This window comes from Natator depressus, chromosome 16 (genome assembly GCF_965152275.1).
Source record: "Natator depressus isolate rNatDep1 chromosome 16, rNatDep2.hap1, whole genome shotgun sequence".
NCBI lineage: Eukaryota > Metazoa > Chordata > Testudines > Cheloniidae > Natator > Natator depressus.
In genome coordinates this window covers 104,997-130,206 of record NC_134249.1, presented here as the reverse complement: position 1 = coordinate 130,206, position 25,210 = coordinate 104,997, and the positions used below count along the sequence as shown (strand labels likewise).

At 53.6% G+C, this 25,210-nt stretch overlaps 1 protein-coding gene and 1 long non-coding RNA gene across 2 annotated transcripts in view; one reads left to right on the top strand and one right to left on the bottom strand.

The window, feature by feature from the left end:
• LOC141999978 (uncharacterized) overlaps positions 1-25,210 on the top strand; it is a 695,529-nt gene that overhangs the window by 628,442 nt on the left and 41,877 nt on the right. The window lies entirely within an intron of this gene.
• LOC141999896 (maestro heat-like repeat family member 5) lies at positions 21,112-24,553 on the bottom strand. The gene is made up of 5 exons (XM_074973749.1): positions 24,404-24,553; positions 23,913-24,015; positions 23,415-23,489; positions 22,417-22,570; positions 21,112-21,248 (listed from the first exon to the last, which is right to left on the bottom strand). Exons 1-4 carry the CDS (start codon positions 24,512-24,514, stop codon positions 22,458-22,460), a joined length of 402 nt encoding a protein of 133 aa, XP_074829850.1. The 5' UTR covers positions 24,515-24,553; the 3' UTR covers positions 21,112-21,248; positions 22,417-22,457.

Here is a 25,210-nt window from a genome sequence, read left to right as displayed (position 1 = left end):
TGAGGGGCTGCGCTACAGACATGAATCTGTCAGAGGTGGAAGTGAGGAGCATAATAGCATCTTACACTACATATGACCATCTTCCACCTCTTCATATCGGAGCAGACCTCCAAGCACTGAAACATTTAATGCACCATAAGGAGATGGTTGACCACCTAAAACAGCTTCAACAGCATGGAGCTCACACTTTCCTCACGGTACATCATTCTGTGGGTCAAATCAGAAAGGTGTTAAAAAGAATCGGTGATGAAACCAAATCATCCAGCTGGTGGGAAGATCATTTTACAGCTCGATCAGGTGAAGGGGCAATTGCGGGGGAGGGAGGCTAAAGGGGGTATGTGGGACAGCTAGGTGAGGGCTTTGGAGGTAAGGCTGAAGGAGGGCAGTTGGCTGTAGGGGGGAAAGACTGAAAGGGCAGCTGGGGAGGAGCCTAGGAGGGGGGGAAGGTTGAGGGGGGCAATGAGGGGAAGGGGACCGGGGCACTTGAGGGAGGCTGAAGGGGGGCTGAAGAGGTGATGGGGGGAAGGGAACATTTGGAGGGAGGCTGAAGGGGTGATGAGGTATAGGGGGCCGGGGCAGAGAGACAGCTGGGGGGGGCTGCTCATCCCCATGGGAGGGGAGGAGGAAGAGGAGTCCCCTGGTATCAGAAGCTGCTTCTTTATTAGAACTTTCTACGTTCCTGAGCAGGGTCCTGGGATCCAAAGGTTCGACAGGGAAGTAGAGAGATTCCTGGCGGCTCGGTCCATCGATGGCGATTAGCCAGGATGGGCAGGGATGGTGTCCCTAACCTCTGTTTGTCAGAAGCTGGGGATGGGGCGACAAGGGATGGATCCCGGCATGATTCCTGTCTGTTCATTCCCTCTGGGGCACCTGGCACTGGCCACTGTCGGTAGACGGACACTGGGCTAGATGGACCTTTGGTCTGACTCCGTCTGGCCATTCTTTGCTCTTCTGTTCTTATCACCTGCTCAGTGACATCTGCAAGTTCTGCCCTCACTCACCACCAGCATCTGCTCCCTGCAACCAAAGGCAGGGAAAATCCCCCGGAAGGGGGGAAACTGGAGGGGAGGGCTGGGCAGAGGGACAAAACTGGGAGCAGATCAGGGGTTCACACAGGGGGACTGCCCTGCCAGATAGGCGCAGAAGAGAAAACCCCCAGATAGAGGGTGCTAGAGGGGATAACAGTTCCCAAAGATGGGGTGAGCCATCAGCAGCCGTTCCAAAAGAGGATGTGCTGGATGGTAGAAGGACTTGTGTTCCTCACTGGATGGTCCCTCTCAGCATCCCCTCCCCAGGGCTGTGGTGTTAAAGGCCCCGGGGGGCCCATTGCCCAGGGACCGCAGCTCTTCTCTCGCTGACATGGTGGACTGAGCTGCCAGTGGAATCTTGATTCAGGGAAATAGTTTACACCCACCCCCAAAGCCCCTCAGAATAACGCAAATGGATACTTTGATAAGTGTTAACCCAGTTTCCAAGAATTCCTGGCCAGTTTCCGTCCCTATAACATGTCTGCTTGGAGCCTCATAGGAGCTCCAAATGTGTCATATCTGCTGTTCTGATTGCCTGAATTGGTCTCCCTGTCCTGAAGCCCCCTGGCTTGCTGTCGGTCCGCATCTTTTCATGATTGATTCCCTAACAATGTTCTTCGGATGACACTGTCCAGTGGAGCAGTAACCCACCGGAGAGGTCGGAATTAGGAAACCCTGGTGATCCAATCCCCCAGCCCGAGCTCTTTCATTATTTAGCCGCAGGGAACCAACTTCCACAGGAGCGCGGGAGAGAGCCCCACCACAGCACCGTGCTTCACACACTGACCTGAAACATGGGGACCCTGGTTCAATCCTTCCTCCCTTGCAGACAGTGGGGGGGTGATGCTGGCAGCACCAGCTCATGCTCATGCCTCCCTGAGCCACAGATGGAGCCCAAAGGCAGGCTTGCCTTCGTGGCAGGACAGAGCAGAGTGCCCAAGGGGAGTGTCTGGGTCTGAGTGCCTGACCACCCCTGGATTCCTCCACCCCTAATTGTCCTCACTGTGTGAGTCTGTGTGTGTAGGAAGCACTGAGGGTGGCACTCTCACTGAACCCACAGAGGGCGAGGGTGGTGGGAGCGAGACAGTAGAAGTATAAAGGGGAAGGATGGGCAGAACGATGATGACTGTGTTGTGTTTCATTCCTTAGATGTGGTGCCACCACCTTTCTCTTTAGCCTTGTAGTATCCCAGGGGTAAAACTAACCATCTGTCCAGCTACAAGGACGTGTTTGTGTTCATTCCTGCGAGCCACACAGGGGTTTGATGTTGCTGCTTCCAATCCTCTGGCTCTGCCGGGAGAAGGGGCAATTCAGGCCATCACTGAGCTGAGGGAGGGAGATGAAATAAGATTGGTCCCAAAGACTGATCCCTGAGGAACTCCACTGGTAACCTCCCTCCAGCCTGACAGTTCACCTTTCAGCAGGACCCACTATAATCTCCCTGTTAACCATTTCCCTATCCATCTTTCAATCTGCATATTGATCCCCATCTTTGCCAGTTTAACTAATAATTCCCCATGTGGCACCATATCAAACGCCTTCCTGAAATCTTGGTCAATTAGATCCACTGCGTTTCCTTTGTCTAAAAAATCTGTTACATTCTCAAAGAAGGAGATCAGGTTGGTTTGGCATGATCTACCTTTTGTAAAACCATCTTGTATTTTGTCCCATTTACCATTGACCTCAATGTCCTTAACTACTTTCTCCTTCAAAATTTTTTCCGAGACCTTGCATACTACAGATGTCGAACTAACAGGCCTGTAGTTACCCGGATCACTTTTTTTTCCCCCTTTCTTAAAAATAGCAACTATGTTTGCAATTCTCCAATCAAACGGTACAACTCCTGAGTTGACAGATTCATTACAAATTCTTGCTAATGGGCTTGCAATGTCATGTGCCAGTTCCTTTAATATTCTTGGATGAAGATTATCTGGGCCCCCCGATTTAGTCCCATTAAGCTGTTCGAGTTTCGCTTCTACCTCAGATATGGTGATGTCTACCTCCATCTCCTCCTTCCCATTTGTCATGCTACCATTATCCCTAAGATCCTCATTAGCCTTATTAAAGACTGAGGCAAAGTATTTGTTTTGATATTGGGCCATGACTAGATTATCCTTGACCTCCACTCCATCCTCAGTGCTTACCGGTCCCACTTCTTTTTTCTTGGTTTTCTTTTTATTGACATGGCTATAGAACCTTTTACGATTGGTTTTAATTCTCTTTGCAAGGTCATTCTCACTTTATCCCTTCATGTTCTGACCTCAAGAAGGTAGCTTTCCTTGCTGATCCCTCCCATCTTCCACTCCCTGTATGCTTTCTCCTTTTTCTTAATCACCTCTCCGAGATGCTTGCTCATCCAGCTTGGTCTACAACTCCTGCCTATGAATTTTTCCCCCTTTCTTGGGATGCACGCTTCTGATAGCTTCTGCAGCTTTGATTTAAAGTAATCCCAGGCCTCCTCTGCCTTTAGATCCCTAAAGATCTTCAGTCCAATCCACTTGCCTAACTCATTTCCTTCATTTTTCAAAGTCAGCCCTTTTGAAATCAAAAACCCTAGTTGCAGATTTATTTTTTGTTGATCCTTCTGTTCAGTTTGAACTGAATTAGCTTATGATCGCTCGAACCAAGATTGTCCCCTACAACCATTTCTTCTAGGAGGTCCTCACTTCTCACCAAAACCCCCTCTTGTCGGTTCAGCAACTACTTGATGAAGGAATCCATCTAACAGCATCTAGGAACATCTGAGCCCGATTATTATTACTAGCACTCGTCCTCCAGTCTAGATCTGGGAAGTTAACGTCTCCCATGATCACGCAGTTTCCATTCATATTTACTTCATTAAAAACATTAAAGAGGGCTCGATCCATATCCACATTAGATCCCGGCGGTCTCTAGCACACTCCATGCACTATCCCAGGGGAGGCTCGAGTAGTTTTCTTCCCCAATGTCATTTTTGCCCAGACGGACTCTGTCTTATCCATTCCATCGCTGATTTCTTTACATTCTACCTCCTCATTGATAGACAATGCTACTCCACCACCTTTACCTTTATTTCAGTCTTTTCTAAACAGCACATACCCTTCAATACCCGTAGTCCAGTCATGACGACTATTCCACCCTGTTTCTGTTATCCCTAGAATATCTGGTTTCACTTCCTGCACCAGTAGCTCTAGTTCCTCCATTTTGTTACCTAGGCTCCTCGCATTAGTGGAAAGGATTAGTGGATAGATGTGCACTAATGTACAAACATCTTCCTTTTTGCTGTTTGGCCTCGCTCACGTTCTTTACCCAATGAGGCACGGTCATTCTACAGCCAGTAGAAAATATTAGACTGGTGCCAACACTGCCCTTCCTCCTTATAGCCATTCTCCTACCCACGGCTGTATCCTTCCTTACTTTGTTTTCTTCCCTCTCAAGGCTAAAATCCGGCGTGGACATTACCTGGACATCCCCCAACCAACCATCTCCCCCAGATTCCTAGTTCAAAGCTCTCTTAATCAGTTGTGCCAGCCTGTATCCTAGAAGTCTATTTCCTTCCCTACTCAGATGAAGTCCATCCCGAGAGAACTGTCCTCTGTCCAGGAATGCCTCCCAGTGGCCAGACATCCCAAAGCCCTCCTTCTAGCACCACTGCCTGAGCCATCTGTTGACAGTCATAATCTTGTCACGCCTTTGTTGCCCTTCTCCAGGAACAGGCAAAATCCCACTACAGATCACCTGAGCCTCGATTTCCTTAAGCGTTTTCCCCAGCCTAGCACTGTCTCCCTTAATCCTTTCCAGCGAGAATCTAGCCGTATCATTTGTTCCCACATGAAGGATAATTAGGGGGTTCTTTCCCGCTCCCTTTAGGATCCTTTTCAACCTCACATCTATATCCCGTATCTTAGCACCTGGAATACAGCACACCCTTCTATTCTCTGGATCAGCTCTGGTTACAGGCCTGTCTAGTCTTCTCAGTAAAGAGTCCCCGATCACGTAGCCCTGCCTTTCCCTGGTGACGATGCTATTCTCCAGTCTATCCCCTCTTCCCTCTGGCTGCAAGTTCTTTCCATTCCTATTCTCCCTTGTAATCCTCTTCAACCCATCCTGTATCCTCCTGGGGCTCATATTTGGTGTAGTCTCCATTGACTCTTCCCCTTTTCTTATAGGACTAGCCGCTCTTCTCTTCTTCCTTGCCCCTCCACCTTCAGTGACTACCTGCTGAGCCCCTTATTCATTTTCCAACTCTCAAAACCTATTCCTGAGCTCTATTTCTCCTTCACTAGCCCGTCTTTTCCTCTGCCTGGTTTTTTGTAGTCACATGCGTCCACTGACCACTTCCCTCACCCAGCAGTCTCCCCTCAGAATTCCTTAGTCCTGCTTCCATCTGCAAGTCTGAGCTTTTCCCTTCAGATACCTCATGTCTTTGCTCCATCATCTGCTCAAACCCCTTTCTAAACTCAACCAGACTTTACACCTGCATCTCCAAACCTCAGACCTTCTCCTCCATCAGCTCGAGCAGACGGCATTTCATGCAGACAAAACTCTTACCAGGTCCCCCCTCCAGGATCATGGACATACGGCAGCTTCCACAGCCAGTCATCTGCATGGTGTCTTCCACGACCTGAGTCACTCCCACTGCTGCCTCTGTGTCTGTCATCCCCTTCCCACCTAAATCCTGTTCATCTGGGAAACACCCAAACCCCACCCAAACCCCACCCCCCACAGCAACAACAAACCCCCAACAAGCACCACAAGACAAACTCCCCCTCAGACCCCCCTGTTTACAGCCCTGATTGCTGGCTCCTGTGCCACGGCCTGACGGGCTGGCTCCCTTCATAGGACCCTGAGTCAGAGAAGCCCCGGCCCCGAATCAGGGCTCAGCTTCTCCCCCAGCACAAAGCCCCCACAAGCCTCGACACATACACATAATACCAATACACAACCGAATACCAACACCTTCTCCTCCACACCATTCACAGCTGTTGGTGGGTCTTGGGGAAACCCTGGTGCACCAGTGGGGGCGGGTTTCTGACGGGGTGGGTGGGGCGGCGGGGGGCGGGGAGGGGGCCCAGCTGGGAGGTGGAGGGGTCTGTGTGGTGCGAGCTGTGGGAGGGTAGGGGATGGATTGGTGCTGTGGGAGGAGGAGAGGGGGGTTGTGGACAGGGGGCGATTGGGTTGTAGGGATGGGGACTGGGTCTTGGAGGGATGTGGGGGAGGGAGAGGCTATAGGGGACTTGGATCGGGGACTTGGGTCAATGGCATGGCTGTGGCTGTTGGGTTGGGTTGGGAGGGGCAGCACCATGGCCGCCCCCAGGGGACACAGCATGGCTGTGGGGTCTGTAGGGAGGGGAGGGGTCTGTGGGGTGGGGCGGCTGCAGCCTGGCTTGGGGCGAGGAGGACAGTCGGGGGGGGGACTGTGGAGGGGCTCGGCCACACTGGGGCTGGGGGACTTGTGGGGAGGCGGCCCCACGGGGCTGTGGGGAGGGGCAGTGGGGTGGCAGCCGGCTATGGCTGTGGTTCGCTCTTGGGGCATCTCAGGTGGGGGGCCCCAGCAGGGGACAGGGGGTCTGGCAGTGCCCCCGAGGAGAGAAGGGGAGACCTGCCCCCCAGGGAGCTGCTCCCGGGGCAGCCTGTGCGGGGCAGGGGGGCCCAGGCTGCTCCCAGCGGGGAGCTGCGAGTCCCTGCCCTGGGCAGAGGGAAGCTGCGGCAGCTCCCCGGGTTTGGGGGGCAGCGACATGTGGGGAGCGGGGGGAGGAAGCAGAAGGGGGGCCGGGGGCTCTGAGCCGCTCCGCCCGGCCCCGAGCTCTGGAGAGCCCCCGGCCCCGCCCCTGCTGTCCCCCCCCAACAGCCTCCGCTCCCGGCGCTGCCGGCCCATGCTCTGGGCAACGCAGGCAGGGGGCAGGGAGCAGGGGAGGGGTGGGGTAGAGGGCAGGGGAGTTCTGGGGGTGGTCAGGGGCTGGGGGGCGGATGGGGTCGGGGCGGTGAGAGGCGGGGAACAGGGGTTTGAATGGGGGCAGGAGGTCCCGGGGCGGTCAGGGAGAAGGGGTGGTTGGATGGGGCAGAGGGTCCGGGCGGCAGGCAGAAAGGAGAGGGGGGTTGGATGGGGCGGTGGGGGTCTGATAGGGGCGGGGGGATCTGGGGGCAGTCAGGGGACAGAGAGCGGGGGGGTTGATGGGGCAAGGGTCCTGGGGGGCCCCTCAGGGAACAGAGGGGTTAGATAGGGCCGGAGGCCCGGGGCGGCCGTCAGGGGGCGAGAAGCGGGGGTCGGATGGGGGCGGGGGCCGGGCCATGCCTTGCTGTTTGAGGAGGCACAGCCTCCCCTAACTGTCCCTCCATACAATTTCTGAAACCCGATCCGGCATCAGGCCAAAGTTTGCCTGCCCCTGGCTTAGGGCCTGATTTATGCAAAGACCCATTGAGAGTGTGTCAACATTGCCCCATTTCTGAAACTGGAAACAACCCCCTGCACAGGGCTGGGAAAACAGAGCAGAGTTCTGGAGCCTGAACCCCCTCGTCAGAGACTGCGATGAAATCATCTCAGGCATTGGCATCCTGACAGCAGGATTATCTGGCTATGTCGACTCTCTCCTCAGGCCTGCGGGACCAGCACCCCTAGCCAGAGATGCCTGAGATGACGGGGCATCCAGGATTTCCAGGTTTATGGATCTTGAGTAGCAGATAGAAGACCCATGTTCGGAGTTCCAGGGGCGTGTCTGTGCAGATTTGTTCTTGTGCTTTTTCAGGGAGTTTCTTGAGCAGATGGTGCAGTTTCTCTTGGCAACCCTGAGTGGGATCAGAGGGGAATGGGCTGGAGGATGTGGAGTTGGAGAGCTGCCGAGCAGCCTCTTGTTCATATTCCAACCTATTCAGGATGACGACAGCACCTCCTTTGTCAGCCTTTTTGATTCGGATGTCAGAGTTGTTCCTGAGGCTGTGGACGGTGTTGTGTTCTGCACGGCTGAGGTTATGGGCCAAGTGATGCTGCTTTTCAACCACTTCAGCCCGTGCTTGTCGGCTGAAGCACTCGAGTTGAAGTCCAGTCTGCTGTTTCGACCTTCAGGCAGAATCCTTCTTTTTGTCGTGTTGGTAGGAAGGTCTCTGTGGATTAGTGTGTTGTTCAGAGGTGTGTTGGAAATATTCCTTCCGTCGGAGACGTGGAAAGTTGCATTCCAGGTCACCGCAGAACTGTATCATGTTGGCGGGGGTGGAGGGGCAGAAGGAGAGGCCACACAAGACACCCACTTCCTGGACACTACAGTGTTAATAACCGATGGTCACATAAACACCACCCTATCCTGGACCGCTATACTTACCTACATGCCTCCAGCTTTCATCCAGACCACATCACATGATCCGTTGTCTACAGCCAAGCTCTAAGATACAACCGCATTTGCTCCAATCCCTCAGACAGTGACAAAGATCTCCAGGATCTCTATCAAGCATTCTTCAAACTACAATCCACACCTGCTGAAAGGAAGAATACCCAGAAGTCACCTACTCCAGGACAGGCCCAACAAAGAAAGGAACAGAACGCCACCAGCCATCAGCTTCGGTCCCCAACTAAAAGATCTCCAGGGCAGGATCAAGGATCTACAATGTATTCTGAAGGATGATCCCGCACTCTCACAGATCTTGGGAGACAGGCCAGTCCTCGCTTACAGACAGCCCCCCAACCTGAAGCAAATACTCACCAGCAACCACACAACAAAAACACTAACCCAGGAACCTATCCTTGCAACAAACCCATTGCCAACTCTGTCCACATATCTAGTCTAGGGACACCATCCTAGGACCTAATCACATCAGCCACACCATCAAATGTACCCAAATACATTTGTTAGTCTCTAAGGTGCCAGAACTACTCCTCGTTTTGTTTTTGTTTTTTGCTGATACAGACTAACACGGCTCCCACTCTGAACTAAATGATTGCATCTCTCCCTACAATAGATCTAGAAGCACAAAGAACACCCTAGAGACCAGGCCTTTAAACGTTAGGAAACATCAGAGTTAAGGTGACGTGTACATACTTCGCGCAGTGCTGTTATGCATGTGTGTTATGATACAGACTCTGGCCTTGGGGTAAATTCTCTGCCCCCCACAGCATCAATTTCCTCCAGGCTACCAAGGGAAGTGGTGCTTCCTCCATCCCTTGATGAGATGCCTTTCTCGAGTCTGCTTTGGTCCAAAACTCGCTACTCGCCATACAGGAGGCCTGTGATGTGTAGGGGGGCCAGATGAGATGATCTAACAGTCTCTTCTGGCCTTCAAGTCTCCAAATCTCTGCAAAACCGAGTGCGGCACATTGAGCATCCTCTGATGGTTCCACGTGTGGCCTGCGTGTACCCTTGCACGACCACTGAGTGTGTGGGGGTGACCCGGGGGAGCAGCTCAAACATTCAGAGGAGCCGGCTCGGGGCAGGACATGAGCCCTGCAGGGCAGGGGTGGGGCTGGCAGTGACATCCCAAGGGCCTTTTGCAGCACTCAGCTGATTGGTGAAAGGAGGTTGGGAGGCGATGACCTCACAGAGAGTCCACGACAACGGCCAGGGAGGACAGGCTGCAGAGCAGGGGGATCTCAGAGACCCCCGGGGCTTTGCTGCAGGGAGTCTCCTTCTTGAGGTGTCTCCTTGAGGACTGAGAGAGAATTCAGGGTCTCGTATGTGAGCGCGAGGTGGAGCCTCTCTGGAGTTTTCTCCTTTCCCACTGCTCATTGAGCGAGAAGAAAGACGTCCCTGTGGAGAAGGTAAGAGCCCCAGAGAGGTTTGGTACCGAGGCAGCCTGATCCGCCCGGTGCTGGCCAAACTCTCGGCACGGAAAACAGGAGGTTAAGGTGGGACAATTTTCCCCCAGCTAGGCCTTTGTCCCTTCGAGTCTTTGGGGTTTGACTTTTTTGGTTTCCCTTTTCCTGCTTCCCTTCCTCCACTGGCGAGGAGGGGCTGCTCTGTAGCCCTCATGGTGGGAGGCCTCCCAAAGAGATGGGACAGGAAGCGTGCTCTGAGAGTGATCCTCACCGGTGACCTGAGCCATCCCTGGGCCATCTGGGGAACCCTCAGCCCACCGCCAGAGTCTCCACACTGACTGGCTGAGCAGGGGATCTCGTGGCAGGGAGGAGACTCAGGACTTTGTTGTTCTCGTTTAAGGCCCAGCAAATAAGTCAGAACCAATCATCTGCTTGGTGAGTTGTTCTCCTTCTCGCTTATGATTGTCTCTGAGCCATTCCTGGTTCTCGCTGGTGTTCTCGTGCTTCTAAAACACTTGCTGAAGAATCAGTGTGAATGGTTGTTGGTCTGTAGCTCATTGCAGGTGACTTTATTCTGATCATTCAGTGTGTGAAACTCCAGACTGATGGTTCGTTTGAAAGTCAGGACACCCGGGTCCTGTTCCCAACTCTATCCCGACAGGTTGTGTGATGGAAGACAAGACCCTTCGCCTTTCTCAGCCTTCGTTTCTCCCTCTGTCAGTTGGGGAGAACAATCCTCTCACACCTGCCTCTCGGTGGGGGGAGGCTGGGGAGCTGTGGGGACCTGTTTGAGAGCGTCACTCATAGCAGTGTATCGTAGGAGGTGTCCTATCGGGTTGAGTCATTCCAGAGGATGATGTCGTGCAGCAGAACCCCTTTTCCCAACCTGGCGTGACACAGCTTTGCATGTGAACCGAAACAAGGGCGTACACAGGTCCTGAAGCCGGTGATTTCTCCTTTGGCCACTAGATGGCGCTGCAGGCTCCCACTTCCCCCTTCTCCTGGTCAGCGCAATGGGGGTTAGTCTCCCCAAAAAGAACGCCCTTCTCGCTTCGAACGTTCCTTGACGTGCACCCTGTGGACTGTCGGGATACGTGTCCAAAAGTTGCAGGGCTTGTTTCATGGTCTACACAACGACAATCTTTCTTCCTTTTTAGACGTGACGAGCTTTTTGGTCAAGATCCTTGATTATTCGGGGACTTATCTCGGAAGACCCAAAGTATTTGGGACATAAGACTTGTCTGGAAGGGCGCACAGGGCTAAAGTGTTTTTGGCCATAGCAGGTGCCTTGTCGCAAGAATGACGTCCATCCCCCTTCCAAACAAGCCCCAAATGAGCTGTTACCAGAATTGCCCTTTACCTTGGGGTACGCCCATTTGTTAGGATTACTCTTCTGGTGGGGGGAGATTCTGCAATTCTTTCAATGTGCTGCTTTTGTCACTTGTGTTTTCCTATGGAGCGCTACTCCTTCCTTCTGCAAGTTCCCTCCCAATGGAGCTACCCTGCAGGACCTCGGTTCCCCAGGGCTGTGGTCTTCCAGCCCCCAAATGTGATGAGCATGAACAGACACACAAACACACACACATGAACATAGCATGTCAGAGAGGACTGGGTCATCAGCACTCGCAAGCTGACCCCTGATGTGTCCTGGGACTCAGTGGGCTGGATCGAACAGCAATTTAATGCTGGTCCCCTCATATGTCCTTGGACTCAGCGGGCTGGGCTGAGCAACACCTTAATCTGCCACCCTCCTCTACCCCCAGGTTCAGCACCTCCCTATCCCCACCTTCACCCCACAACCATTCTGCTCGTAACCCACTTGCTGAGCAAACCCCTGAGGATTTTTGGGGCTGCAGGGATCTTTAGCTTGGGTACAAGGAGCGTTGCTGCAGAGTGCATAAAGAAGCCAAAAACACCCATGGAGGTGGGATGGGGGGGGAGGGGGGCTTAAGCATGAAAGTTATTTATTCCCAGGTAGTAACCTTACAAGGGAAGCCAAACACAAAAAAGCGTTCCAAGATTAAATGTAACTTAAATTTGATGACAAAATTAGGGCTAGCAAACTATAACTGATCACAAAAGGCAGGGTCAGGAGGCTATACATAGAGACAGAGGCACAGAAAGAGACAGATGGATCTCAGCACTCCTTGAAGCTGGAATCGATCAGGGTTCCCAGGTGGCCTTGGTAGCTGAGAGACCGAAGCGCTGGAGCCAAGCAGAGCGCCCAGCACAATCAGTCAGGAAAAGCGAATGAGGAGGACTTGTGGCACCTTAGAGACGAACCAATTTATCTGAGCATAAGCTTTCATGGGCTAAAGCCCACTTCATCAGATGCATGCAGGGGAAAATACAGCAGGAAGATATAGATATAGATATATCGATACAGAGAAGAGGAGAAAATGGGGGTTGCCATAGCAACTCTTAACGAGACCAATCGATGAAGGTGGGCTGTTAGCAGCAGGAGAAACAAAACTTTTGTTGTGATAATCAGGCTAATCGGGGGGGACTAAAACTGCAGGGCAGAGAGACCAGTAAGTGTTGGGGGGGTCCCGATCCAGTCCCCAGCTTCTAGCCGCCCACCCCCTTAAGGCTGCCATTGCTGGGAGCCCCCTCCATCTGCAACTTCAACTTGTAAAGATTGTAGATAAAACCTGTACAGCTGTGTGCCTTTGGGCAAAAACTTACACACAGGTACATGAAATCCATGCAAAAGAAACCCCAGTGGGTAAAACCAGGGAACAAAAGCCTGAGCAGCCAAACCCCAGCCAGCTGTTGCTCCCACGAAGAGGGAACTGTTCCAATATCTCCTCCTTCACATTTCTCCTAGGAACTACCAGGGCCTGATGAAATTGGGGCAGATTGAAAAGTGTGAAAATATTTTTGAAAAGAAAAAACATCCACAACTTGATTCCATTTTATTGACAGCATCATTATTGGTACTCGCCTGGCTTGCCTTCTCTGGCAGACAGAGGAGGATGAGGACCACCAGCTGTGCCCCCACAAGACTGGGCTCTGGACCAATCCTCCAGATATCTGAGACCCACATCCTTCCCCAGATCAAGCCCCTTCAAAGTGGACCAGACCCACATCCCTCCCCAGAATGACCATCCGTGACCTGGGCAGCGCAGCCAGCTCAGCCAGGAAGGAGAACTCTTGAAACTTTCTTTGGCTTTTCATCTCCCTGTTCTTCCCCTAATTGTTGGGGGCTGAAAATACCTGGCCGTGGGAAGCGAAGAGGCAGGCCCTGGATTCTACCTCTCGGGAGCCCTGTTATATTTGTGTGTCAATCAGCTTGTGCATAAACACACACAGACCCCACCCAGAGCACATCGCACATCACACACACACACAAAACATTGCACGTCGCACACACAACACGTTGCACATCACACTTCAGACACAAAACGTTGCACGTTGCATGTTGCACGTTGCACACGCAAACAGACGACGTTGCACTTCACATCTGCGTTGTCTTGTTTGCCGTGTTGAGTGTGTGTGCGATGTTGTGTTTGTGGTGTTATGTGACGTGGTGTGTGTGTGTGTGTTTGAGATGTGTTTTGTGTAGTGTTGTGTTTGTGGTGTCATGTGACGTGGTGTTTGGGGGTTTGTGTGTGGCATGTGTGTCATGTTGTGTGTGTTTGTGTCTATCTGTGTGAAGTGTTGTGTCATGTTGGGTGTGTATGTGTGTGACATGTTGTGTTTCATGGTGTTTGTTTACGAGAGACCTGCTTGTGTGTGTGTGTTTGTGTGGCATGCGACGTGCGACATGTATGTGCGATGCGCAACTTTCAACATGTGGTGTGTGGAATGTGTGACATTTTTGTGTGTGACGTGCAACACGCGACGTGTTGTGTCTTCGACGTCCAGCGTGCCGAGTGTGCGTGCGACATGTTGTGTGTCCGACATTCGACATGTTCTGTGTGTGACATGCGTCACGTGACGGGTTGTTTGTGCAGGTGTGACGTGTGACATGCTATGTGCGATGTGCAAAGTGTTTGTGTGACGTGCAACATGCGATGAGTTGTGTGTCAGTGCGACTTGCGACATGCGATGTGTTGTATGTGTGAGGTGTTGTGTTGTGTGTGTGTGAAACGGGTTCTGCGTCGTGGTGTGTGTGTGAGAGACATGTTTGTGTGTGACGTGTTGTGTGTCGCATTGTGTGTGTTTGTGTGTGACGCATTTCTGTGTGTGTGCCGTGCGACTTGCTTGCATGTGTGCTTGCGATGTGTTGTGTGTATCTGTGCAACGTGCGACGTGTTGTGCGGGATATGCGATTTGTTTCTGTGTGTGTCGTGTTATGTGTATGTGAGACGGGTTGTGTGTCGTGTTGTGTGTCAGACTTTTTTGTGTGTGTGTGCCGTGTTGTGTGTGTGTGCATGCTGTGTTTTGTGTCGTGTTTTATGTCATCTAGAGTTGTGTGGATTGTGTGGTGTTGTGTTTGTAGGGTCATATGATGTGGCATGTGTGTGACGTGTTTTGTGTAGTGTTCTGTGTGTGTGTCATGATGTTGTGTGTGTTGTGCATGTTTGCGTGTCTGACGTGTCATGTAGTGTTGTGTCATATTGTGTGTCGTGTTATGTGTGTGTGTGTGAGACGGGTTGTGTGTCTTGTGTGTGTTTGCATGAGATGTTTTTGTGTGTGTGATGTGTTGTGCGTTGCGTTGTGTGTGTGCGATGTGTCTTTGTGTGTCATCTTACGTGCAACCTGTGACGTGTTGTGTGGGACATGCAATGTGTTTCTGTGTGTGTCGTGTTGTGTGTGTCATTTTGTGTGTCGTGTTGTGTGCATTGTGGTGTGTGTGTGTGTGTGTGTGTGACGGGTTGTGTGTGTGTGACTTGTTGTGTGTCATGTTATGTGTGTGTTGTGTGGATTGTGTGTGTGGTGGTGTGTTTGTGGTGACATATGATGTGCTGTGTGTGTGAGACGTGTTTTGTGTAGTGTTTTGTGTGTGTGTGACGTGTTGTGTCATGTTGTGTGCTGTGTTGAGTGTGTGTGTGTGGTGTTGTGTTTTTGGTGTCATGTGATGTGTTGTGTGTGTCATGTTGTGTGCTTCTGTCTGTGTGACGTTGTGTGTCATATTGTGTGTGTGTGTGTGTGTGACGTGTGTAGTATTGTGTCTGTTCGTGCGGCGTGTTGTGTGTGTCTTTGTGGTGTGTGTGATGTGGTGTGTGTGTGTGTTGTGGGCCGTTTTGTGTGTCGTGTTCAGTGTGTGTGGTGTGTGTGTGTGTGGTGTGTCATGTTACATGTTTTGTGTGACGTGGTGTGTGTGTGTGTGTGTCGTGTTGTGCGTCGTCTAGAATGTTGTGTTGAATGTGTATGATGTGTTGTGTGTCTTTGTGTGTGTGTGTGTGACGTGTGTAGTGTTTCTGTCTTTGTGACGTGGTGTGTGTCGTGTTGTGCGTGTGTGAGACATTTTTGTGAGTGTGACGTGCTGTGTGTATGACATTCGTCATACGACGTGCTGTGAGTGTGACGTGCAAAGTCTTGTGTGTGGCCGCGCTATGTGCGATGTGCATCGTGAGACAGGCGATGTGTTGTGTGTGCAATGTACAACGCGCTACGTGTTGTCTATGTGATGTGCCACGTGTTGTGTGTGCGTGCTACATGTGATGCATTGTGCGTGTGACATGCGATGTGCTGTGTGTGTGACATGCGACGTGCAACGTGTTGTGTGTGCGGCATGTGATGGGTGTGTCTGTGCGAGCGACACACACCATGTCACACACAACAAGTCTCACGACACCACAACCACACAACTCACTCAACATGACACACAAAACGGCACAAAACTCAACACACACAAAACATGACACACAACACATCACACACACAAGAACACTCACCACACAACACGACACACAACACGACCCACAACACTCTAGATGACACATGACACACAACACTAAACACAACACATGACACACACACACACTGAGCACAAGACTCTGGGCGACACACAGCACACACACAAGACATCACACACACAAACGTGTCTCACACACACACGTGGGCAAACGTGGCTGGTTGCTGTCAGGGTCTGCGTCTCCCTGTGGGTCCAGGGGCCTGGCTGCAGCTCCCGCCCCAGCCCTCCCCCCGGGGGCGTTTGCTGCTGCCCCTTCCCGTGTCCCGGCCCCTCCGGCCTGGGTGTGTGGCTGGTGGCTGGTCTGTGGAAACGCCTGTGGGGTGCGGCTTCCTTCGAGTTCCCAAAGGGTTTGTTGGACTCGGGCACGAGTCTCCTTTACTGTGCGAGAGATCCCGGCGTCACCTTTCCACCACGTCCTTGCCAAGGCTCCGTGCGCAGCTGAGCCTGGAGGGTTTTTTCACCTGTGTTTTTCTCCACCATCCTGCCTGCAGAGGGAGAGCTGCATTCGGGTCTCACTGTGGTGTGTTGGTCAAGGTGTCGGATTCTCACTCGGGGTGGGAGAGAGTGCGGAGAAGACCTTGGAAAGGTGAAGCCGGGGGCAGGACTTTTCCGGTGCCTGTTTTTGTGGGGGTTTATTCAATGTTGTTTTTTGCTGAAATGGAGAGAAAGGTTGTTGGCTTTTCGGCCTGAAGGCTTGTTCTGTCCAGCAGCCCAAACTGCCAGCCTTGTTTCACCTGTTTAATGTTGGACAGGGTCACGTGAGCACCTTTGACTCTTTTGGAGCCCCTTGACTCGACTGAAATGACCACAAAAGTTCCCACCCCCTGTGTGAGTAGCATGTGGGACTGAGCCTCTTTTTTTTCCTTTCTCCCCTCTCGGATGTCAGAAGCACCCTAGACAGGTGCATGGCTCCTTCCCCTTCACATGGCATGATAGTGGCACAGGCTGAGACAAAACAACAATCCCAGGGACAAGTGCAAAGTGGGGAAGGAGACTGGTGGGGTCGGACTCTCCTTTGGGTTATTACAAACCTGGGGTTCCTGCATTTCCTCCAAAACAAAACCTGTTTTCTAAATCACTTCTCTGCTAAGGCTGCGTCTACACTCCCCCTTGTGTCGGTAGAACGTATGTCGCTCAGGGGTGTGAAGAAGCCACCCCCTGAGTGAGACAAGTTACACCGACCTAAGTGCTGGTGTGGACAGTGCTCTGTCATTGATTTCCCTGCAGTAATATGCTTCATCTCTCGCTCTGCAGAGCCAAGCCTCTCAAAGCCTTTCAAGTAATCCTCGGGTGCTTCAGGGGTGTCTGTGCTGAGGTCAACTGAATTACTGTGAACTGGCTGAGGCTTGGTTTTTCTCAGCTCAGGGCCCTGATTTGTCTGGTGCTCTGGGTAGTTCCCCTGATCACACTTCCTCAGGCTCTTCCTTGAGAGGAGATTTATCATGGGAATTACGCGGAGAGGAATGATCCTGGGGAAATCACTGCCGAGCTTCCCAAATCTGCACCTTTGTCTTTGTTTAATGAACAGATGGAAGATCAAAGCATTGTATTCAATCCTTGAAGTGTCCATCCCATTTCTGTGCACACTGGACTTGAAAAGTTGTCCTTCTTCGTCTGTACGCCACAAGTGTCCATTTTAAATCAAAAGATGCATAATGAGCCATGGGCTACTTCCCTATGACACAGAGGGTCACAAACATGGTAGTGAAGAGGACAGATTACTAAGTAATCACAGTGGGTTTCAGCCCCATAGGATCACCTGGAAGGATTTTTCCTTCCTTTCAAAAGGGCAGAATCCAAACCCCGTTCAGAAGATGCAGGGAATCTTACAGTAAATTCTTCCCACATGGTCCCCTTCGTAAAGCCCGTCCATCAGAGCTTGCCTTAGCACAAGAAAATAACGCCAGGCAGTGGTAAGCACACAAACAAGACTTTATTTACGAGAGGGAAAAGGACTAGGCTAGGCTAGAGAAGGGGTGGATTAACAAAACTTGAACTCTGGAAGTGCTCCAGTCTCCCAAACAATTACACCCAGGAGGTCATGTTGATGTTCTCTCTCCCTTCTCTTGCAGGGACAGCGATGGACGGCTGCTGCTCTCTTGACATTGGACCTCAGGGAGGGACTCCATGATGGACACAGGAATGGGTGAGTAGACCTCACTAAAAACCCTCCCTATCCCTCTTTGCGTCGTCTCTGCCTGGATGTTAGACCCTATCTACGCAGATTCAATCCGTGCGTGGGAGTGTGCTTCCCAACCCAAACTAATCTAGCAAATGGCTAAAGGTCACCAGATTCTTTTCCCAAGTCCAAGATGGCCACCTGACAGATAACCCAAAAGGTACATGCCTTTCTTCCCTTCTTTTAGGAAAATTTGGCAGGGGCAACCAGCATTTTACACACCCGGAGACTGGAGTTGACCAATCAGGGGACGTTGCGGGGCAGGGTGACCCATGCAGAAGGGGGTTGTATATCCCCTCTGAGAACGCCTCCCTGTGTCCTCTACCAATTGAAGTGGGCGTCAGCCCCGTAGGACCACCCCGAGAGGGGATTTGACCAAAGAAGGGAAGTGCTGCAGTGGAGTGACCTGCCCGCAACAGGATCCCGTGGTCCCTCTAAAACGTCCCCACACCACCCTCTAGCAGTTGGCGAGGGTTTCACTCCCACCTTAGGCCATCTCAGAAGGGAAATGTGTACCAATCCAGAACAGGTATAGCCCGAAGGTCTAGGCCACGGTTTCTTCAAAAGACATCCTTGGAACGAGATGGGCTCTTCCCCGCAGTGTTGTGTTGCGACTTCCAGGACGATGCTGCCAGCCACGCAAACATGGAGCTCCAGAGATCGGCGGCTTCTGGCCTCGACCTTCGGGCACTGCCTATTCTGATCGTTACGTTTCCCTTCTGGGATGGCCTAAAGCGTGTGTGCGAAACCCTGACTGATTAGCAGAGGAGGGTGCGGAGATTTCATGGAGGGTGGTGGACCCCTCTTGCGGGCAGGTCACCCCACCATGGTACTTACCCTGTTTGGTGAAATCCCCTCTCTGGTTGGTCCTAAGGGGCTGAGGCCCACCCCAAGTGGGAGGAGCTCTCGGAGGGTCACGTGACCCACTTCCAGATGGGTCACTCTGCCCCAGAACATTCCCCAATTGCTCAAATCCATTCCTGAGGCAGGTGGATGGAGATAAAACACCCCCAGATTGGTAAAGGAGTGGGAGGATCTCTTAGAGGGGTCACATGGCACTCCTTGCTTCTACTCCTGTTTGCATCTTGACCCCAAAAGTCTTATGTCATGGGGTCGGTCTCATGGTGACAGATGAGCGATGTCTGAGGAGTGAAGGGGCGAGGTCCCATGGTTGACATCAAATAACTTCCCTAAGCCTCAGGGTAGTTTGGCCAAATGCCCAGTGTCAAAATGGCTGCCCTCCCATGCAGTGTTGTGTGTCCCAACGCCCAGAGTCCGTGCGGCCGTCCTCTCCGTCGGGGCTGTGTGGCCCAGCGACCAGAGTCCGTGCGGCCGTCCTCTCCGTCGGGGCTGTGTGGCCCAGCGACCAGAGTCCGTGCGGCCGTCCTCTCCGTCGGGGCTGTGTGGCCCAGCGACCAGAGTCCGTGCGGCCGTCCTCTCTGTTGGGGCTGCGTGGCCCAGCGACCAGAGTCCGTGCGGCCGCCCTCTCCGTCGGGGCTGCGTGGCCCAGCGACCAGAGTCCGTGCGGCCGCCCTCTCCGTCGGGGCTGTGTGGCCCAGGGACCAGAGTCCGTGCGGCCGCCCTCTCCGTCGGGGCTGTGTGGCCCAGCGACCAGAGTCCGTGCGGCCGCCCTCTCCGTCGGGGCTGCGTGGCCCAGCGACCAGAGTCCGTGCGGCCGCCCTCTCCGTCGGGGCTGTGTGGCCCAGCGACCAGAGTCCGTGCGGCCGCCCTCTCTGTCGGGGGTGCGTGGCCCAGCGACCAGAGTCCGTGCGGCCGTCCTCTCCGTCGGGGCTGTGTGGCCCAGCGACCAGAGTCCGTGCGGCCGCCCTCTCCGTCGGGGCTGTGTGGCCCAGCGACCAGAGTCCATGCAGCCGCCCTCTCCGTCGGGGCTGTGTGGCCCAGTGACCAGAGTCCGTGCGGCCGTCTTCTCCGTTGGGGCTGCGTGGCCCAGCGACCAGAGTCCATGCGGCTGCCCTCTCCGTTGGGGCTGCGTGGCCCAGCGACCAGAGTCCGTGCGGCCGCCCTCTCCGTCGGGGCTGCGTGGCCCAGCGACCAGAGTCCGTGCGGCCGCCCTCTCCGTCGGGGCTGCGTGGCCCAGCGACCAGAGTCCGTGCGGCCGCCCTCTCCGTCGGGGCTGTGTGGCCCAGTGACCAGAGTCCGTGCGGCCGCCCTCTCCGTCAGGGCTGTGAGGCCCAGCGACCAGAGTCCGTGCGGCCGTCCTCTCTGTTGGGGCTGTGTGGCCCAGCGACCAGAGTCCGTGCGGCCGTCTTCTCTGTCGGGGCTGTGTGGCTCAGCGACCGGAGTCCGTGCGGCTGCCCTCTCCGTCGGGGCTGTGTGGCTCAGCGACCGGAGTCCGTGCGGCTGCCCTCTCTGTCGGGCCTGTGTGGCCCAGCGACCAGAGTCCGTGCGGCCGCCCTCTCCGTCGGGGCTGTGTGGCCCAGCGACCAGGGTCCGTGCGGCTGCCCTCTCTGTCCAGGGCTGTGTGGCCCAGCGACCAGAGTCCGTGCGGCCGTCCTCTCCGTCGGGGCTGTGTGGCCCAGCGACCAGAGTCCGTGCGGCTGCCCTCTCTGTCCAGGGCTGTGTGGCCCAGCGACCAGGGTCCGTGCGGCTGCCCTCTCCGTCGGGGCTGTGTGGCTCAACGCTCAGAGTCCATATGTCTATCCTGTCTCTTACGCCCGTGTGGCCCGATGGCAACGGACAATATGGTTACTCTCTCCCTCAATGCTGTGTGGCCCAACGGCCGGAGTCAGTATAGCTGCCCTTCAGTGCAGGGTTGTTTGGCTGAGAGTTCAGACGCAAGATGGTTGCCCCTCCTCTTGGGGCTGTGCAGTCTAGTGGGTCAATGGGGACGTGGGCAGCCACCAAAGGATGGATGGCAGCCAGGGCAGGTGGATCCAGGCTCTCGTTACTCCACCGGCTCCTCGCCCAGGGCCTCGTCCGTGGCCAATGTGTTTGCCATTGAGTCAGTGGGGATCCAGCCTGGGGATGACAATGGCTAGTTCACCCAGGTTACTTCCTAGGAGATGTCTCTAGGCCATGGGCTGGGGGTCTCTGGATTCCCGGCGTGGGAAACTCCCAGAGTCTCCGATCTCCCTTGCATGTCTGCAGGCCCCCGGGGATGCGGCTGGGTCTCGGTGCCTCGGAGCTCTGCAGTCAGGGGCTTGAGCTGTTTCTGGACTGGAGCCTACAGTGTGCATCCTCCATTTTCAGCGGTCTGCCTAGCGTGAGCTGAGCTGCTCCCTTACACTCTGGTGCTCCAGTTGGAGCATGTCCGGCAGGGCTGGGGAGGGGCTTGGCTTTCTCCACCTGGACTATGGGGTTCTGTGTGGCTGGTTCAGCCCGGCACATGCTGCTCGGCCTCTTCTGTCTCCTCCTTCCCATGCAAAGCTGCTTTGCCGTCTCACAAGAGATGGGATCAGTGGTGGGCTCAATTGGCTGCTGTTGGCCTCTCGATGTCTGGAAGAGGGAGAAAGGGCAGGAACCCAAATGAGAAGAACAAAACCTTCAAGCAGGGTAGTTTTCCACGGCACAATCCCACCCCACTTTGCTGATGCTCATTGGCAACTTCCCTGAGAGCTGGCATTTCTTAAAGAGAGCACCCAACCCCCCGCAACCTCCGCTACCCTGTGGGCTGGCAATGGTAAAAGGGAGTCGGGAAGAATTTCTCCTCTCTCCGCCTGGCTCTGATGAGTGAGGGAACCACATGCGAGAAGCTGTGTGAATATAGGGCTCTGTGCAGTGGGATGAGATGTCCTCCATGGTGCCCAAAGGTGGGGTTGTCCTGCCTTTGCAGTGACTTCCTTCTAGTGAGAGAGATTTCACAGATCAGCTCCAGGGTTCTGCCCTGTACCAGTGTGTGGGAATGGGGCAGAAGTGGGGCAATGGTGCACTCAGGAAAGGAGTAGGGCTAAGGGGGGCCCAGGCTGCAGCCACTAAACCCCTGCCTGGCTGGGGTGGGGGCGAGGCGGCTCCGCACGCTGCTGTTCCTTTCCCCCCGCCAGCCACGTCAGCGGGCTAAGTTCCCCCGCAGCTCCCATTGGCCGGGGATCGTTAATCCGGCCCTTGCCCTATTCCCCAGCCTGTTCCAATCCTGCTCTTGACTCCGGACTCCGGCTCCAACCCTTGGCTCCCCTCGGCTCGGCCTCCACCACTCTGAGCACGAGGCCCCAGCGCCACTGCTCCAACCACTGGGCCCAACCAGCCGTGCTTTGGCTTCTGACACCAGCGATATGGAGGAGTCGTTCACCTCACTGCTTTCATGTGTATGGCCCTGCCTTGGTCAGCGCTGGTTTTCATCTGCCATGGTGCTGCCCAGTGACATGGCTTTCTTAGATCCCTTTGAACTTCTTCCAAGTCTTCTCTAGGCCTGACTAATCGACATAATTTTGGGTCATCTGCTGATATCCACCTTGTTGTTCAGCCCCGGTTCCAAACATAAGGACATAAGAAAGGCCACAGCAAAGGTCCATCTAGCCCAGTATCCTGTCTTCCGACAGTGGCCAATGCCAGAGGGAATGAAGCGACAGGCAATCATCTAGTGATCAGTCCCCTGTCCCCCATTCCCAGCTTCTGGCAAACAGAGTCTAGGGACACCAAAAAGTTGAGAAGCGCCTGTTGTATTTACCATAGCAGGACAAAGAGCTCTTCGGTGTCGGTCCCGGTTCCCTACTCGAATGCAGAACCCAACACGAGATTTTCAAGCTGCTGCAAATATTTATAATATCTGTTGAGTATGTACCACGTAGTCCTGTCCGATTTCAAAGGCACTTCGTGAAAAGCTGAAACCAAGAGGAAATGGGTTGAAAACCCCATGGTGCTGATGTGACTGGCCCCTAGGAAACCTCCCCTTCCGATGGCCATTGCCCCCTGCTATTCGCTCCCCAAGAGTCTAAGGGCACAAGAACAACAACTCGGCTCCTCCCAAAATAGCCCTGGACAGAGAGGAGACCCCATTCTTGCCTAACTTCCCCCTCTGCTGGCAGACACTCCTCCACACACCCGTACACACAGACGGTTGGGGGCACTTGTTCTTTGGATGGAACAGGCAAGTGACAGCGGCAGCCACGTTAAACCATCCAACATTTAGGCCGAGATCCACAAAGGGATTTCGGCTCCTAACGTCTCCTGAAATCCTTTGTGGCCCTGTGCCTTCATTCCTGAAGAGCTCACAGGGAAAAGTGTTACCCATGTGCCCTCATGGGATTTCCTAGGAGCTGATAACCAATCTCGGAGTGAAGTTCCCTGGCCTGCAATCACTCCATTCCAGGGAGGGCAGGTGATGAATCTTTCCCTACAGAGGGTAATCGTCATCAGCATCATCACCATCCTTAATAGAAACAGCCCTTTTCAATTCGGTCAGGCCGTCCTTTAGAGACTTTCGGACCTTGATGAAGACAGTCTCCCCACACAGCTCTAAGGCTACGTCTACACTAGGAGCTAGGGATGGAATTCCCCTGCTCCCGTACACAGATTGTGGGACCTTGATGAAAGCTCGCGTGACCACCCTTCTTCCTTCAACACTGTCCTTAGACTGAGAGGGACACATGCAAAGCTGTGTTCAGGCCCTGTGCTGCACCCCTGCGCTTCCCACAGAGGCCCAAACACACAGAGGTATTTCCTTACCTTCATACAGGCGGGAGATGCCATCTTCATTCACGGTTTCAGACAACAAATCGCAGTAATGGTGGATAGTATTTCCTAGACATACAATGAATACAATGGGTCTCATGGCTTTTCAGATCCTTCGCTGAAAACTGCTAATGATGCAGCCATTCCCCCAAGACACCCTTGGGAAATTCCAGACATTCCTTACATCTGTTCACAAAGCACATTCGAGAAAGCATCAGACGCCCAGAAGTTACTGAGAGGCTGATTTCCAAAGGAGATTGAATTCACATCCTGCTGGTTTCCCCTAGGCACAGCCAAAGAGTTGTTGTGGGTGGGGGAAGTTGGTGCAATTGATTCAGCTAAGTTGCTCCCTTCATCTTGGAATACATGTTAATTCACACACACACACCCCATTTTAGGATTCTGGTGCTGTTGGAGGGAACAGAGCAGCCGTCCAGAAAAGGGCTCTGAAGGAAGCATTGAGAAAAGATCAAGTGAATTTGCTCTGCTTACCAATGAATCGGGCTGCTGAATGTCTTATTGTTGTCTGTGAGCTTTCCAGGTACTGTAAGGCCTGGAACAGGAATTTGGGGATGTGGCTCTCGTTGTTCTGCATCTAGGAAGAAAGAAGGAAGAAATGCACAATATAGAAATGACATGTTCTTTCCACAGTGAATAGTCCAGAAAAGCCAAAGCATATAGCCAGGCCATGGCAACCGCCAATATGAACCCATACACCAGAGCAGCACCCCTCTGAAGTTCCTCTTGTGTTCTCCAGAACCTCAGCTTTCATTTGAAAAGACAAAAGTTTGAAGGTCGGAGAATTGTGGAGAAAAATGTCAACAATGTGAACGGATTGTAACTCCTGCCGAAATGAGCCAGCAGAGAGCCTGGAACGGAGTCCTGCAGCCCGACCGAAGCGGATGGGTACTCAGGGTGTGGGGTTAGAAAGGTCTTCCTCAAGTTGCCATTCAGCACTCTCAAGGCACAAGGAATTCACCTACCAAGCAGATCCAGACACACTTCAAGAGCTGTGAGGAGCCATCCCAGGCCATGCTGCGGAAGAGCGTCTTCAAATGAGCCCACCTGAGGAAGACTGCGCAGCGGAAGAGCATCAGTTTACATGACTGCAAGAGAAGAGGAGACCAAGAGGGTTCTCCCTGAGAGAGGGATAGTCTGGGGGACATGGAACCTTCCCCGTCCCTTGTTCTCCTGCTTTTCCTGCCAGTGGAGATTCCTGTAATTTGTTCTCCACAGGAGTGTGCTGAGGAGAGGAAAGGGAGAGTTGGCTGGAGAGAGCCAGAGCTGTCCTGTCCTTTGGATGGTTTGGGGCGGTTGCCCAGGGCCCCGTGCTTTGGGGGGCCCCGCACTTCAGGGGGACGCAGGCCCTGGGCCATGCCGGGGCCAGCAGCAGTACTCCCGGCCCCGCTACGCTATGCCCCTCCTCTTTCCCAGAAGAAGGCTTTTCTTCCCAATTGTGCTGTGTGCTGTGAGGATGGATGAGGCACTTAGCTCCAGCATGGAGTGAAGCAGGGAGAAGACTCCCCTTGGGCAAGGGGCTCTGGCGATGAATGGAGTGGGGGCCCCAGGGGATACTGGCTCTTTGCTCTTAAGGCAATAATGACCGTGGCACTTACCAGTTTCACACTCTCATCCTGGTCTTCAAGATGCAGCAGCAGGGGGAGCAAGCAGTGGATGATTTCCTGCTGCACCAAGGGTTTGTCGGGGTCCTGCACCCTGCTCACCACGTTGCCAAGCAGTACAATGGCAGCTGAGCGCACGCTGCCCTTCTCCTGGCAATGACACACAGG